The sequence below is a fragment of the Exophiala bonariae genome (assembly GCF_035927105.1).
Source record: "Exophiala bonariae strain CCFEE 5792 chromosome Unknown scaffold_46, whole genome shotgun sequence".
Taxonomy (NCBI): domain Eukaryota; kingdom Fungi; phylum Ascomycota; class Eurotiomycetes; order Chaetothyriales; family Herpotrichiellaceae; genus Exophiala; species Exophiala bonariae.
Window position 1 is genome coordinate 148042 of NW_027042521.1, and position 14419 is coordinate 162460.

General features: G+C 49.5%; 8 protein-coding genes across 8 annotated transcripts; 3 read left to right on the plus strand and 5 right to left on the minus strand.

The window, feature by feature from the left end:
- Positions 1–3432: 3432 nt before the first annotated feature.
- On the plus strand, positions 3433–4983 carry LTR84_010650 (uncharacterized protein; the record flags this gene model as incomplete). The annotated part of the gene is made up of 1 exon (XM_064854185.1): positions 3433–4983. The coding sequence occupies one exon, from the start codon at positions 3433–3435 to the stop codon at positions 4981–4983; it is 1551 nt and encodes a 516-aa protein (XP_064700292.1).
- A 174-nt stretch (positions 4984–5157) lies between these two features.
- Positions 5158–5572, minus strand: LTR84_010651 (uncharacterized protein; the record flags this gene model as incomplete). The annotated part of the gene is made up of 2 exons (XM_064854186.1): positions 5158–5388; positions 5465–5572. The coding sequence occupies 2 exons, from the start codon at positions 5570–5572 to the stop codon at positions 5158–5160; spliced, it is 339 nt and encodes a 112-aa protein (XP_064700293.1).
- A 682-nt stretch (positions 5573–6254) lies between these two features.
- Positions 6255–7253, minus strand: LTR84_010652 (uncharacterized protein; the record flags this gene model as incomplete). The annotated part of the gene is made up of 1 exon (XM_064854187.1): positions 6255–7253. The coding sequence occupies one exon, from the start codon at positions 7251–7253 to the stop codon at positions 6255–6257; it is 999 nt and encodes a 332-aa protein (XP_064700294.1).
- A 535-nt stretch (positions 7254–7788) lies between these two features.
- Positions 7789–8223, minus strand: LTR84_010653 (uncharacterized protein; the record flags this gene model as incomplete). The annotated part of the gene is made up of 1 exon (XM_064854188.1): positions 7789–8223. The coding sequence occupies one exon, from the start codon at positions 8221–8223 to the stop codon at positions 7789–7791; it is 435 nt and encodes a 144-aa protein (XP_064700295.1).
- Positions 8224–8637: 414 nt separating this feature from the next.
- Positions 8638–9829, plus strand: LTR84_010654 (uncharacterized protein; the record flags this gene model as incomplete). The annotated part of the gene is made up of 2 exons (XM_064854189.1): positions 8638–8986; positions 9054–9829. 2 exons carry the CDS (start codon positions 8638–8640, stop codon positions 9827–9829), a joined length of 1125 nt encoding a protein of 374 aa, XP_064700296.1.
- Positions 9830–11092: 1263 nt separating this feature from the next.
- Positions 11093–11905, minus strand: VMA3_2 (H(+)-transporting V0 sector ATPase subunit c; the record flags this gene model as incomplete). The annotated part of the gene is made up of 4 exons (XM_064854190.1): positions 11093–11418; positions 11475–11604; positions 11722–11734; positions 11889–11905. The coding sequence occupies 4 exons, from the start codon at positions 11903–11905 to the stop codon at positions 11093–11095; spliced, it is 486 nt and encodes a 161-aa protein (XP_064700297.1).
- Positions 11906–12457: 552 nt separating this feature from the next.
- On the plus strand, positions 12458–12888 carry SNU13 (RNA binding protein snu13; the record flags this gene model as incomplete). The annotated part of the gene is made up of 2 exons (XM_064854191.1): positions 12458–12663; positions 12714–12888. The coding sequence occupies 2 exons, from the start codon at positions 12458–12460 to the stop codon at positions 12886–12888; spliced, it is 381 nt and encodes a 126-aa protein (XP_064700298.1).
- A 617-nt stretch (positions 12889–13505) lies between these two features.
- Positions 13506–14185, minus strand: LTR84_010657 (uncharacterized protein; the record flags this gene model as incomplete). Its single annotated transcript, XM_064854192.1, has 2 exons — positions 13506–13802; positions 14027–14185. The coding sequence occupies 2 exons, from the start codon at positions 14183–14185 to the stop codon at positions 13506–13508; spliced, it is 456 nt and encodes a 151-aa protein (XP_064700299.1).
- Positions 14186–14419: the final 234 nt, after the last annotated feature.

Consider the following 14419-nt stretch of genomic DNA (forward strand, 5'->3'; position numbering starts at 1 on the left):
TTACGCTTGTGGCGGTGAATGTCGCTTCCGTCTTCGGTTGCATCTTGATGGGTACTCTTACCGACAAATACCATGTTACAACTTGTATCCTGATCTGCACGATGGGTGCCGCTCTTGGCATATTTCTCATCTGGGGGCTTTCGACAAGCATTGGCCCACTGTATATCTTCTGCATTGTATACGGTTTGTTTGCTGGTTCTTTCAGCTCTACTTGGCCTGGTGTCATTAGAGAGACTCAAAAACAAAAAAGGTCTGCCGATCTAGGCATGGTGTTCGGGTTCCTCGCTGCGGGCAGAGGTATTGGCAACGTGGTGAGCGGGCCACTGAGTGAGGTCCTGCTCAATGGAAACCCATGGAAGGGTTCTTTGGACTTCGCATATGGGTCTGGGTATGGGCCTCTCATCGTCTTCACTGGAATGACAGCACTTCTGGGGGGATTCAGCATAATTGCAAGACCATTGAAGATGGTGTAAGGCACCAATGAATACTTTTACCCACGGTTGTACCCTTCTTGGTCACTAATCGTCAACTTCATATTCTCCCAAATTGGTGCTGCTCAAGAACAAACAGTCTGAGAACGAAATTGTTCTGGATTGGTCTCCAGGTGAACATCATAAGGCTGAAGGTCCCGGCGATGCATCGCGTGGGCAGACTTCTGGCAGCGGAATTTCTTCGTTGAGATACAAAAACAATCATACTATTGACTATCTATCGACTAATTCCGAAGCACGCGTAATGGCCCAGCGTGTCCAAGTCTTCTAGTGGATCTAAAAAAGGCCAAAACCCGATCATACACTGACGATTTGATTCGATTGAACGAGAATCCACGCTACATGCCTTGTCCTTCTCTAGCGTCCAGAAATACACGGTTCGGAATAACACAGCAATTTGACCCAGCCATCAATCAATTGTGGCAATGCAGGTAATGGGTTGAGTTTAATGGGCGCAGCTTGAGAACAAGCAGCCTCATATGGACCAAAAACTCATTAGAGTTTGCCTGATATCAGCCTTGTCTAGTACACATCAATTTCATATCATTACTAGCCACTGTCCATTGAGTTTATCATACTCCCAACCTTATGATGCCCTTCTGATTCTCAAGCCCCTTTGGTTTCCTGGTACTCGATCAAATACACGTTGACGAAACTGCGTTCAGCTATCAGTGAGAGTCTATGGGGACGATGGGAGCGCCATTTCGTCGTTGATGCTGAGGAACTGCGCAGAGTTTGCCTGTCCCGTGTGTTGCGGGTCTGTCTGCCGCAACTCACGACTTGTTGGTTCTAATCATCTGTTGAAGAATCACTGGAACCATTCGCTCAGTGCTTACGCTCCCGTCTTTCTGAGCTTCGCCACCGCGTGAATTTTGGACCCGCCAATGTCAACCTCCAACTGTAGTCTCAAGTTCCACTACTTCTCTATCTATGGCAAACATGACGAGAGTTATGATCTCTGAGTTGCTTTTTGAGTACGCCTGCGCGATTTGGGGCTGCTCCCCCTTCTGATGAGAATTACAAGAGAATGCTGTGGGAACGCCTAGTCAGGAAATATAAATATCAAGCCCGTTGGAAAAGAAGCATCCTACTCCAGCGAAACCCCGTCGGTGTTCGACTTCCTCAATTCTGACAGTTTGCGAGACATCTATCATCGGACTTCCCAATATTCCACCAGTAAGTCTCTCAAAGTTACTGGACTGTTTATGCTCATATTCATTGTAGTTACCGCAAAATGGATTCATTATGCCCACCTCTACCAAGCAAAGCGCTCACTGAATGTCATTTATCCCGACTGTTGAAAGATATGCCAAACAAAGCTAGACGCACGAACGTTCCTCCCCAGTTTTTGACAGATGGTAACGATTTTATCGTAAAGACTGGTCCATCAAAGGCTGTGAACTGGTTCTGCTGCCAGTGCGGTGACGGAGCTCTCAGCATCAAGTACGACATCGCCTGCCCACAGCACCATTGCCGACACAAGCGTTGTCAATATTGCAAGTTGGAGCGTTTATGAGAATTGTCTAAGAAGCCATAATGTGGACATCGCTCAGAACAAAGACACTCAAGGGAAAAATAGGGAGAGAAGTCTCCAGCCACGGAGGGACACAGTGCTCTTGAATGATGAGGTTTCTATGCTTCCAGTACCAATTTCCGTCCTTAGCAAAGCATCGCAGGGGTTTAGCACGGCTAGCAGTCCCTCGGCGCCTGAATGGAATACTTATTTTTGTAATAGTCTGTCCTTTCCTCCTGTAGAAGATCTTCAACAATTGAATTTGTTTCAACGTGTAGACAGTTTACTAACCTCCTATGGGGGCTGATCTTGTGAAGATTGTGCTGAACTCATACTGCACAACACAAGCCGGGTCACCGCCGGCATCACCTGCTCCTCCTGGCATAACACGACTGCCAGTCAAGACCCCTTCGTCTTGTTTCAATGCACCGTGACGCAGAAGAGCTGTCTCTGAACCTAGAAGGTTGTTTGCCAAAGTCCCAAATCCAACGAATACACAAATATCGCCCAAATCCACAGGTTGGGGATATGATGAAAAGAAGGGCGAAGCTGGGCATGGAGCACCGAAGGTGGCGGCTGTGCCTTCGAATGAAGAAGTTTCGCTCGTGTTTCTCTCCTCCGGATGTCATTTCCTTGCTTGTCTTACGTCTCACGGTCATTGCCAGGCGCTGTATGTCAGACAGGGCAAACAAGGCTGAAACACGGCAACCTTGATTGCCTCAGGCAACCGCGCCAACCTCTGCGCTTCTCAGATTTCTCTACAAGTTACAGACAATTCGCAGCCACAATGATGGAGGTCCATATACGAAGTAGGGCAGTGAACTCACCATTTACTGTTTTAGGAAGTTCGCGATCTCCAGTCGTGATGTGTGGAGGGATGAATTGCTTGAAGCCATGGAAGCCAGGCCCCACTATCTCTCGTAAAAAGGGGCGCTTTCAGCCTTGCCGCAGGGCTGGCGTCCTTTTGGAATACGAGGGCGCAGAACCTAGAGTTTTTTGACTTTCTGTATCGAGGAATATAGGTATCATGCTCCACAACTCGTTCCCGGCCAATTTCTGGGTAACTTGAGCAGGTAAACTTGAGTAGGATATGGATGATGATGGAGATAGGGGAATACACTGGAGGAGAAACAGATTTGCCGAAAGTTGAGACAAAGTTCACCGTAGCACTAAACCTCGGTGGATCATTCAGAGCAAAACGCAGGGCTGAGATGCGGAGAAACATCGTGATTTCCTCTTGACATTTTTATTTCATCTCGGAAATTGGTTCAAGGGAAACTTGCGAAGTTTTGGAGTGTTGTATGCCAGAGTTCGGCAAGAGCATGCGGTAACAAGTAGTGGAGCATCCAGTTGCTCACCCATCTTAATCGTGGCCACTCAAGCACTCGGTCTGCCATTATTCAGATCACCCTTCCCTCATTAGACACCATGGCTCAGTGGTTTCAAAGACACACTTCCACGACCGTCCAGCTCGGAATCGCAGCGACCTGCGGTGCTATCGCTGCATCCACCATCCTCCTCACAGCCCATGCGATCCACCGACGGCAAGCGACCGAAGAACTCAAAGCCTCGATCCCCGAGCTCTCCCTGAAACACCGCGCGACAGAATTGACCGAATACGGCGGCGCGAGTCGGCCAAGTATATCGAATAAACAAGATGAACGGTCAGCGAAGATTGCCGCTCGGGCGAGGAAGGGAGACTACGACGAGGAGCTGATCCTTGAACAATTGGCGCGGAATCGAGTTTTTCTGAAAGACGAGGGATTGACCAAGCTGCGGAATTCCTTTGTCGTGGTGGTCGGTCTAGGAGGCGTGGGGAGCCACTGCGTCGCAGCGCTGGCCAGGAGCGGTGTGTCCAGAATACGGATCATCGATTTCGACCAGGTCACGCTGAGCAGTCTGAACCGACATGCGCTGGCCACGCTGGCGGATGTAGGCACACCAAAGGTACACTGCGTGAGAAAGCGACTGGAGCAAATCACGCCCTGGATAAGAATCGATACCCGGAACGAATTGCTGAGTTCTCAGTCCATGGAGACGCTCTTGGGAGAGTGGGACTACGAGCTGCGCGATGACGATGACGAGCATAACCGAGACCCAGACTGGGTCGTGGACGCCATCGATAATATAGACTCGAAAGTCGCGTTGCTGCAGTATTGCGCGATCAAAGGGATCAAAGTCATCAGCGCCATGGGTGCGGGCTGCAAAAGTGATCCGACACGGATTCAGGTTGGGGATATATCCACCAGCACGGACGATCCGCTGTCGAAGTCCACGAGACGCCGGTTGAGATTATTAGGTGTCAAGGACGGCATTCCAGCTGTCTTCTCGTCCGAAAAGCCGGGAGAAGGCAAAGCTGAGCTCCTACCGATCACAGACGCAGAGTTCGAGAAGGGCAATGTGGACAAACTTGGCGTGCTGCCGGAGTTTCGAGTCCGGATCCTTCCCGTGCTGGGTACGATGCCCGCTGTTTTTGGATACACAGTCGCAAATCATGTCATTTGCAGTATTGCAGGTTATCCCATGGACTACCGGATAGGGGACAAAGGTCGAGATAAGATGTATGATGGGATACTATCAGGCCTACAGGGCCTAGAAGGACGACTGGTCCGAGCGACCGACGGGCAAGATGCCGTGGGTCTTCGTCTTCCCATTGGTCGCGACGATGTATCGTACCTAGTCGAAGAGGTCTTTAGAGCCAAAAGCGTCGTTAGTGGACTTTCGACCCGTCTGGCACTGATACGGTGGCGCAAACCTGCGGGTGGATTCAAGATCGACGAGGCATATCACAAGGAGGGCCAAAAGATCATTAAACTACCTCTGGTGGAGCTGGTTGTGATGACCAAGGAGGAAGCTCAGAAACATGAGAACCTGATCTTGAGGGGTGATTCCACACCCGAGCAGATCTACGAACCTGATGTGTTGGCCATGGTCAAGAAGCGGCATGAGGAGGAACGTGCATATGAAAAGTACAGATGACATAGAAAATGGGATCGGACTCACGTCCCCAGTGAGATTCTGTTGCTGGCCAATCTAGAGCTAGATCGATGTATCCATACTTGTTGATACACCACCATCAAGGAACACCTCTCCTAATTTGAGTGATGAGAGCTACACAGCAAGTCCAACTGAATTCAGTATCTCACAAGATATTCAAGGGCCGACACCCAAATCACTCTCCAATTGCAAGGTCGCAAATCCAGTGCGTCTAGAGGTAGCGAACTCCCGTAGCTTGGCATGTGCAGCACACTGCTTGTCGTAGTAGTCGTAATCTTCCTTTGACTTGAATGTCGTGATGGAGATCAACGTGTAGCCCTGAGCACGTTCTTCGGCGGCGTTTTCGATGCGTCGTGCTTCGTTGGCGACGATATATGGTTTGCCATCCTGGATTATGGTATATCAGAGGGAACGTTTCTACAGGCTTGCAATGTTCCAACATGTAAGTGAAATGGGGGTTTACCTTTTCAGCAGTCTTTCTGAGAATATCATATTCCGCGAGCACGGCTTCGGTGTCGTCTTCTTTGGGGATCTTGAAGAGCGTCACCCGCTTGATGTATTTTGGTGCCATGGTTGAATACTGTAAGATACGGAAGGGAGGATTTTGGTATACAAGTTTATTTGAGAGAAGTTTTTGGGTCCTACAAGTGAATAATAACCTCCGATGAAAGAAATTCATGGTGCTTTGGGCAATGGGTGTCTAAAGCCTGAGGGTTGCGAGCTGTGCGTGCACTTTCCGCTTTACACGGAAGACGACCGCCATATCTCCGCACGTTCATCGGATAAAAGCCGACCGGGGAGTTGGAGACGATGACGCGAGACTTAGACTTTGGACAACACCTTTGGTCGGGAATAGGCCGTTGGCTGTGGTTTTGGCACTTGACTGGTACGAAGGTAGAGGTGGGAGAGCATACCTAACTGTAGCCACCAACAACGTGGAGAGCCATTACTTGGGAATATGTGAGGGCTATAACAGAACCTGGCCAAAGAAACGCGAGGGGCAAATATATCGCAAATCAATATCTCATTGGGTCCTTTCACTATCACACATTAGCAGCGATTGAGATGAATCCTGCCTTTAGCAAACACACGGCAAATAGGACACTGCGAAGTCGGCGCTCCATACGTCTGGGCCACCGCGTGGCATCGGTGAGAATCGGTCTGGGCAGAAACGGAGCTCCAACCGAGAGCCATGCCGCTTTAAATATGTAGGTTCCATTCCTTGATGTTGCCGACCCCCTCACCATCTTGACTCAGAGGTATGGTCGAAGAACTTCTTGTGTGTGATCCCATACTTTTGTCTGTGCCTTCTCTCGGAGTACAGGTATGACTCTCGTGTTCGGGGTACAATCGCACTTGTGATTGACCAGAAACAGCCCAGTTGTTTCTTGCTCCCTTGAGTTAACGCCTGGCTTCCCCTTCCAGGGTATGCCACGACCACCGAAAGCAGCACTCGTACTCTGAAAAAGATGCCTTTGCGCAGACTCATTGTCACTGTAGGAGACTAGGGCAAGAAGAGGCTCTAGGAGAAGCCTGATGACCCAGACCATGATCGAGTTGGGGCCGAATCCTCTTCTGACACTTCCAGTGTTCACAGCGCCAGGCCAGGAATGAATGAACGTGATATCGGTATGATTGGTGGCAAGTTTGTCCAGATATATCGAGTTCATGGTCCCGTATTGGCCCTGTGCAGCCACACCACCAAAATTCCCGGGCTTTTTCAAATCTAGATCGTCCAAGTTGATACTAGTCACCCTTTCCAATCCTCCAGACAGCACACTGACGACTCTAGGATTCTCCGATAGTCCAAGGAGGGGGAACAAGAGTGTAGTGAATAGCATTCGCGAGTAGTACTCAAGGCTTTGAACGGTCTCCAACCCTTCCGTGGTCTCTTTGCGCTCACCAAAAGGTATGTACCCAGCCGTGAGGAACAGTAGATCGACGCGCGACTCCTTGGCCTTGATAACCTCGCATATTCTTTTCGTTTCTGAGAGAAGTGAGATCTCGCCTTCTGTCCAGATGACTTCAGCCTGGGGGTTGATGGCCTGCAATTCGTCGATAAGGGTCTGGATGCGCTCTTCAGAACTCTTACGTCCCACCAGGTAGATTCGTATGCTGACACCAGTGTTGACGAGAGCCTTGACTGTCAACTGCCCGATCCCTGAGGTTCCTCCAACGAAGACGGCCACTCGTGGCGCATTAGCATCGCTTATCAACTCATTTGAGGCTTGTATTTCCCTGTAAGAAACCATGACAAGAGATGAGTTATGTCCTGGCCACTGGATTTTGGTTGTCAACGACTCCTTGAGATAGTCTTTAGGAATGTAATAAATGATTCTCAGAATCTGGAATGTCAAGGTTCTTCAAGGCACGTACACTGCTGGTATGCAAAGGTCCCAGACAGGAATCGTTGGGTTGATGACAAATCGAAATTGGCTGCCTGGTCTGTAGCCTACCTAGGTAATTAGGGAGATTGAAGTCCCGTTGACAACTTCGATTGTTCTGTACAGGTATACATCCGGAACGCTTGGCATGTTGATATTATAGCCCTATTCCAGTTAGACACAGGATTCGATCCACCGGCTCATCCCAACTCCACATATGATTCCAGTAACTTTTCGAACAGGTCGCAAAGGTCTCATAACATTATGATTACACACCATATGCACGCAATTAATCAGTGGTAGACTGCTGTGCAGACAAATTTCATCTTCCAGCCTCCCTAGTACACATCAATGACGGAGATTGCTACTTTCGTACCTTTAGATGGATCTTGTCGTGGATGCTTCATTCACTGCCATCCCCAGGGTTTCCCCCTTCTAGGAATCTGAAGAACTGTATTTTATTCCCATCTGGGTCTTCGATCGTAAACTGTCGATAGCCCCATGGCTGGTCTTTGATCGGATCGACAATCTTGACTCGACCTTCTGCCTGTAGTAAATCATAGTACTGGTCGACGGCTTCTGTTCCCAAAGCTATCATGGCTGTGCTTGGACTGAGACTTTCCCCAGTATTGTTCTGGAAAAGATAAATGTTACCCTTCATTGCGCCGATACCGATCGCGACGGAGCACATGTTTGGCTCGGCGGCATCTTCAGGATCGATCCCACCAAGGTTGAAGTGAAGATCTTCAGTGTAGAACTTTACAGATCGAGCAACTGAGCTGCTCGAGAAGTGAGGTATCACACCCCAAGCCGTATTGAGGATTTTTGTCGCTGCCATTCTGATTGCCTTGGTTGATACAATCGCAAGGGTTGATGATCCAAGACGTTATGGCGCCCCGGGATCCCTATGTAATTTACGAGTACAGGCGAGTTCAGGCTCCAGCGGGTGCCTGCAGTCCAATAATATAAAGCGGCACTATATTTGTCCTGAAGTGTCGGCCCTGATCTTGGCAGCCCTGATGGATTCTTGCCTGCGAACTTGGAACAACTTGACTCAGAGCCATCACCTGACTTGGCCTGCCGCCGATGGTGCTATCGGTATCTGCATCTGCAATCACATCTTGCTTGCTTCAACCCTTCCGATACAGTAGCCTTGACTCCCTCCAAGTACTCCCACCTCGCCCACCTCTCCCTCCGCCCTTGTTGGCTTCCTTCTTCTCCTTTATACCGTCGTTCAACTCCATCCTCATACATGTTGAACACATCTCTGCGCCGTGTGGCGGCACGCACGTGTTCTAGCACATCCTCCCCAGTACCATCTCGTTCGACCACTCCCATCGCCGCATCCTTTACGTCCCATGCACACCAGCGGAGACATTCGTCGTCCAAGCCTCCCGTACCTCCAAACAATGGGTCCCCTTCTATCCCTGCTGCTGTGAAGCAGGTTGAAACTTCATCCAACTCGAGACAAGCCACAACCGAGTCTCGCCCTTCACGAAGGCGAAGCGCAAAGGACAAATTAGAAGCCAAACAGGACTCTGAATATGCCAACTGGGCCTCTTCTCTGCCGAGCGTCCCCAGTCTCCAGCTGAACCCTAAAGGTGCTTGAAATTCATAAACACCCCGGAGGGTCTCCGTGCGTATCTCAAGGCTGATCATGACCACCAGATGTCTATCTTGCCGCCTTCTTTGGCACTTACAGACCGACTTCCATAACGGGTCCAGTAGTTCCAGAGTCTTCAATGGCTGCTGTGGACAAGATTTTCCAGCCCAAACCCAAAAAAGCTCGTACTACCCAACAGGATGTCATCTACACTCTTTCATCCGCCATCGAAAATCTCAATGACCAGCTCTCTAGCAAAAAAGGAGAACAAAAGGAGAACGTAATGAAAGCGTTGGTTGAAGCGGCGAATAATGCTATCGAGTCCAACGAACCCCATCATCTTGACGGTGCGCCTCAGTCTGTCCACCCAACTTCGCCAAATGTGAGGATCGCTCTCCAGGAGATGGCACGCAGGTTTCGGCCGTACAATGTACCTCCTGCGCCGGTACCTCTTGCAGACCCCGAATCAAAATCTGCCACAAATCAAGAAACAGGGAACGAAATGTTCCTCGAGGTCGAGGTGACGGAAGCTGGATCAGAGCCATACGTCCAGCACGTTGTTCTCCATGACCAATCCACCGAAGACCTTGAGAGCAGGGATTTCTTCACCAGCAATGCGGCACCCAACATGGAAATCGAAGACCCTACTGGTTTCCAGTATATTGTTGGAGAAGAGGTTGATTCCACCCCTATGGGACGTCGTCAACAGGGACTGTACCGTCGCCCCACAATGATGGCCATTAGTGTGAAGAGACAAAGACGGCTGAAAATGAAGAAGCACAAGTTCAAGAAACTGACTCGCCGGTTGAGAACTTTGAGACAAAGGCAGGGCAAGATATGAGTTGTCCTTCCACCAGAACATATCCATTCAAGGCTTCTGGACTACCGCCACACTTTCTCACGGGTGCTCGCGCTCCTTGCATCTTAGTGGCGTTATAGCGAGATTTGCGAGCTTGCAGTTCTTTCGCATTTATTGCATCACATCATATGCATTCACCTTTTCAATCAGTCTCTTCTCTCCTCTTTGGCCCGTTGGCAGGATTCCCCTACCAGGCCGCGTAATGCATTGAATATGTGGGTTCTGCGACAGGCAGGACAATGGAAGCTGGAGTCAAGATCATTATGAAAGCCGCCATACACACATATAGAGAAGACACATCTAGCATTTTCATGATTCGGCGTCTGGTCCAGGTTGGACTGCTACTTTGTGGTGGAAGCGTCTAGTAGAATAGCAAAGAAATTACACCCAACCTGACCAGAAATGAGTCATCTTGTTCTATTCAGATCACTGGGATACCCCATAATCCATTGACCGTCACATGTATGAAATCCCTTTTTGAATTCGCGCTCAAATGCGTTCTCTTCTCGTATGCTGCAGAAGTGGAGATTTCACGAGCTACGAACCTTGGAAACCAACCTGTACAGGTTTGAACCAAACCATATTCTAATGGCGGCCCCGCGGGAGAAAGAACATATGTTCTAGGCCATCCCTGTGAGTCGGAGTAATAGAGCGACGAGGCTGTGAGCGGCAAAACCTTCATCCACAGGATTCCAGAATACCCGTTAAAGGGCGTAGAGAAGTGGAAAAGGAGGCCGTGGGAAACAAAGCATTATCTATCTGTGGTACTATGTAGAGTGTACAATGTCGAACCCTTCCTTGCACTACATTGCACACGCAATGAGAAGCGTTTGCAAGAGTTGCTAGAGAAAAAAAGTTCGTCGAAAAAGACTTCTCCCTACCCCGATGACGAGTACCACATGATTTCAGAGTCAACGGTTGTATAGCCGCTCACTTTCCCATTCCGTGCTCCCTGTCGTGCACGGTGATCAAACAGAGGTTTTGCTAGCATTCGTACATGATTGGGGCGAATATTGTCCGACCCGGAGTAGTGGTTAGTTGTGTAGAGGTGTGTTCGTGATATAGAAGTTCCAAGGTGGTCAATCGTGGCAACTTAATTTCTGAGTTTTGGTTCTCTGTGAAAAACCATCCGATCGTTGTGCATCCGTCTCGTGTCCTTCCCATCTGGATTCATGAGGAGCGCTTCCAACGCAGGCGCTGCCTGAGAACTGTTGCTGTCTGGGGGATGGCGTGTTTAGACCATGTCTAGCAGTGCACATCGGTCTGAGCCTTGGAGTTCATCAATAGAGCAACAATCAATCCGTACAGACCCAGCACTTCGGCGAAAATGAGAATGAGAATCATGCCGACGAAGAGACGAGGTTGTTGAGCGGTACCACGCACACCAGCGTCACCAACGATTCCGATAGCAAAACCGGCGGCAAGACCGGATAAGCCGACGGAAAGACCAGCACCGAGTTGAATGAAGCTAGTGAAAAGAGCTTCTTTCTGGGAGAGATTGTCTGAGATCAAGACGGAAACGACCAGACCATAGATACCAATGATACCAGCCATGATAACGGGCACAATATCTGGTATAGTGTTAGAGTCTGCGTACACAAAATTGGAAACAGCTGGGTGAGCATACTCTTGACGATAAGATCCGGTCGAAGTACACCCATTGCGGAGATACCAACACCAGACTTAGCAGTTCCATAGGCGGCGCCAAAGCAGGTGAACACAATGGCGGACGTGCAGCCCATGGCACCGAAGAAGGGCTAAATAGTTGATGTGTTAGTCTTCGAGTTTGATCTTTGGGAGCTTATTATGAGATGGGCAACGAGTCGCGTTGGACTGCGTCATGGAAGGGCTAATCGTGTTCTAGGAGAACATACCGCATAGACGGGACTAGAAGGTGAAGAAGGTCAGTCTATGATGATCTCGAGCTTTTACATAGCCAAACAGTAAGAGAAAACAGGTTCCAAGCACAACGAGCTTATCGGAGAAGTTGTTGGACAAAGGCGTCTTTAAGTCTGTGGGCTGCGCTGGGAGGCAAACTTACCAGAGATCTGAAGACATGTTGGCTAGGTGAAGGTGTTTGTGATGGTCACAAGGATGAAATCGGTGAAAGGTAGAGAGAGTGGCGGTGTTTGAGACGAGAAGAAGACGATGAGGAGTGGGAAGCTGGGGAACAGATTGATGATGCTGGGATTGCAAAAGATAGATCGAGGTTCCCTGCGGTTGGCGAATGTATAGCAACAGCAACTTGAGGCAAGCTTGCTTCTCTTGGCTGGAAAGGGGAAAGCTGGCCTTGGCAAGCTTCTTGATACAGCAAGTCGGCCGAAGTCCGCCTAAACTATTTGACTGAACTTCCCACGTGATCTGAGCCGAATCAGGCAAGTATGCCTGGTCCGAACATTATCATTTTTTTCTTTGCGCCCGCTACCACAAGTTACAATTCCCTTCACCACCACCTCTTGAACTTCCAAAGCAAAGGGCGAGCCAACGCAAGGAACCCTTTGCTACAGACATAACTCGGTTCTGTTTTCTTTGTCCTTGCTGAGATACCCATTTCCGTTCTACACCGGCGTCAGTTGTAATAATTCCCAAAAAACCAAACCAGTCCACCTCATGGCCGACAACCCTTCCGCAGCATGGCCAGTCGCTGACTCCGCGCTGGCCACCAAAATCCTGGACATCATCCAACAAGCTTCCCACCAGCGTCTTCTCAAGAAGGGTGCCAACGAAGCCACCAAGACTCTCAATCGAGGAACCTCGGAAATCATCATTCTAGCTGCAGATACCAGCCCGCTTGCGATTCTTCTCCACCTACCCCTGTAAGTCCTGATCTATTACTGGGTTCTGGGCCAATTCTAATTTTGCGCAGCCTTTGTGAAGACAAGAACGTGCCCTATGTCTACGTTCCAAGCAAGACCGCTCTCGGCCGTGCGTGCGGCGTCTCACGATCAGTCATTGCTGCCAGTATCACAACCAACGAGTCCAGCGACCTGATGCCTCAGATTCGCGAGTTGAAGAACCGTGTGGAAAGACTAATGATCTAAGCCGACAATTCTGTTGGGATGGTGGAGGAACGAGTTCCGCTCGCCCACTGGAATTGCCTGGATTTTGTGGTGTCGACCTCACTAGGAACAAAGGAGCTCTGCAAGGTGTTTTCATGCCAATTCTGATCGCATCTTGTAAGGCGACTACTGAGCCATGCTCAATCTACTTGCTGAATAATGAAGAAGAAAAAATCTGAAACGCCGCTCGGCATGAACAAATCCAGGATATTCACATTCCAAACTCGTGACAGCACTCTCGTTCCGTCTGAACCAGTCCATCTATCAAAACCGTTCCATCTTCTGCGATCATCGTCCTGAGCACCCAAACTTCGTGTGGCATTGCAGAGTTGTGCGTCGCTAAGTCTCAAGGACAGCGTGATGCAGACATTTCAGCTGCTTCTGCAGGATACGGCACTCCCGGTTGAGCCACCGTTGAGTCCTCGTGAACATCGACCTCCCTACCGTTTGGCATCGCGATTCTTGAGTCTTGACCCCGACTCTTGCGGAACAGGGTCATGCTAACAAAAGCCAGTGCCACAGCAAACAGGATACTGAGAAATAGATTACCCATTAGCAAACGAAGACTCCTTTCGCGAATATCTCAGAAACGCAAAAGCTTACAACTCAAGCCCCGCAACCCCGACACTTGCTCTGGTAACAGCACAACCGATGGTCCAGGCGCGAAGATAATCATCGTAGACCTTGGTGCGAGGATCGGACCCAAAAGCATTGATTACGATATCGAGCGCCGCGCCGAGGAGGACTGCAGCGGCCGTCGATAGACCAAATCCAACCAACCACCAGATTGTGCTTAGAACATCCATGATTAAAAACATGGCAATTGATTTGATCTCATCTGGGAATTGTGGGATCACAAAGATTGCCGCTGGAATGTAAATAGCAGTCCAGGCAAACTAGAAGATCGACTAGGTTAGTCTCGATACCCTCTCAAACTCGTTGGTTGTATGGAGGTAAAGAGACATACAGCAAACCAGCAGAATCCAAATCCAGGGTACGCATTTATCTGTAATTGCAAGACACTAGGTCAGTCTTTGGTCTTCAGCCCTTGATGAGATTGTGCCTTAAGTCTATGCTCTTCCCTTTCCCACCATCTACTTGCTAGAGAAGTTGGACTTACAAACGTGGCCGTATCAGCTGTGGTGTCAACGAATTTTGCCGCTGCGAACGCAGACAGGATCAAGGATAACACGGCTAGGACACCCTGTGCAATACGGAGATAAACGAACCATCCTGGCAGGATGAATTCCGGTCGGTGAGCTTGGGCGTATTGGAACATCGGGGGAAACTTCGTGGCACTTGCAGTTTTTCAAATCGCAATTATCCCCAGAAAGAATTGTATGGAAAAGAATGGCGAAAGAAGCGAGGTCGAGAAAGACAGAATTTTGGCTGGAGAGACCGAGATCACGAGAAACGGTTCGACAGGTATGGTCTCCATGAGCCTCGAAGACACCGGGACACGAGGATTGAGGATCTATTTGAGGCGATCATTGCAAACCCGCTCCTATTCTGT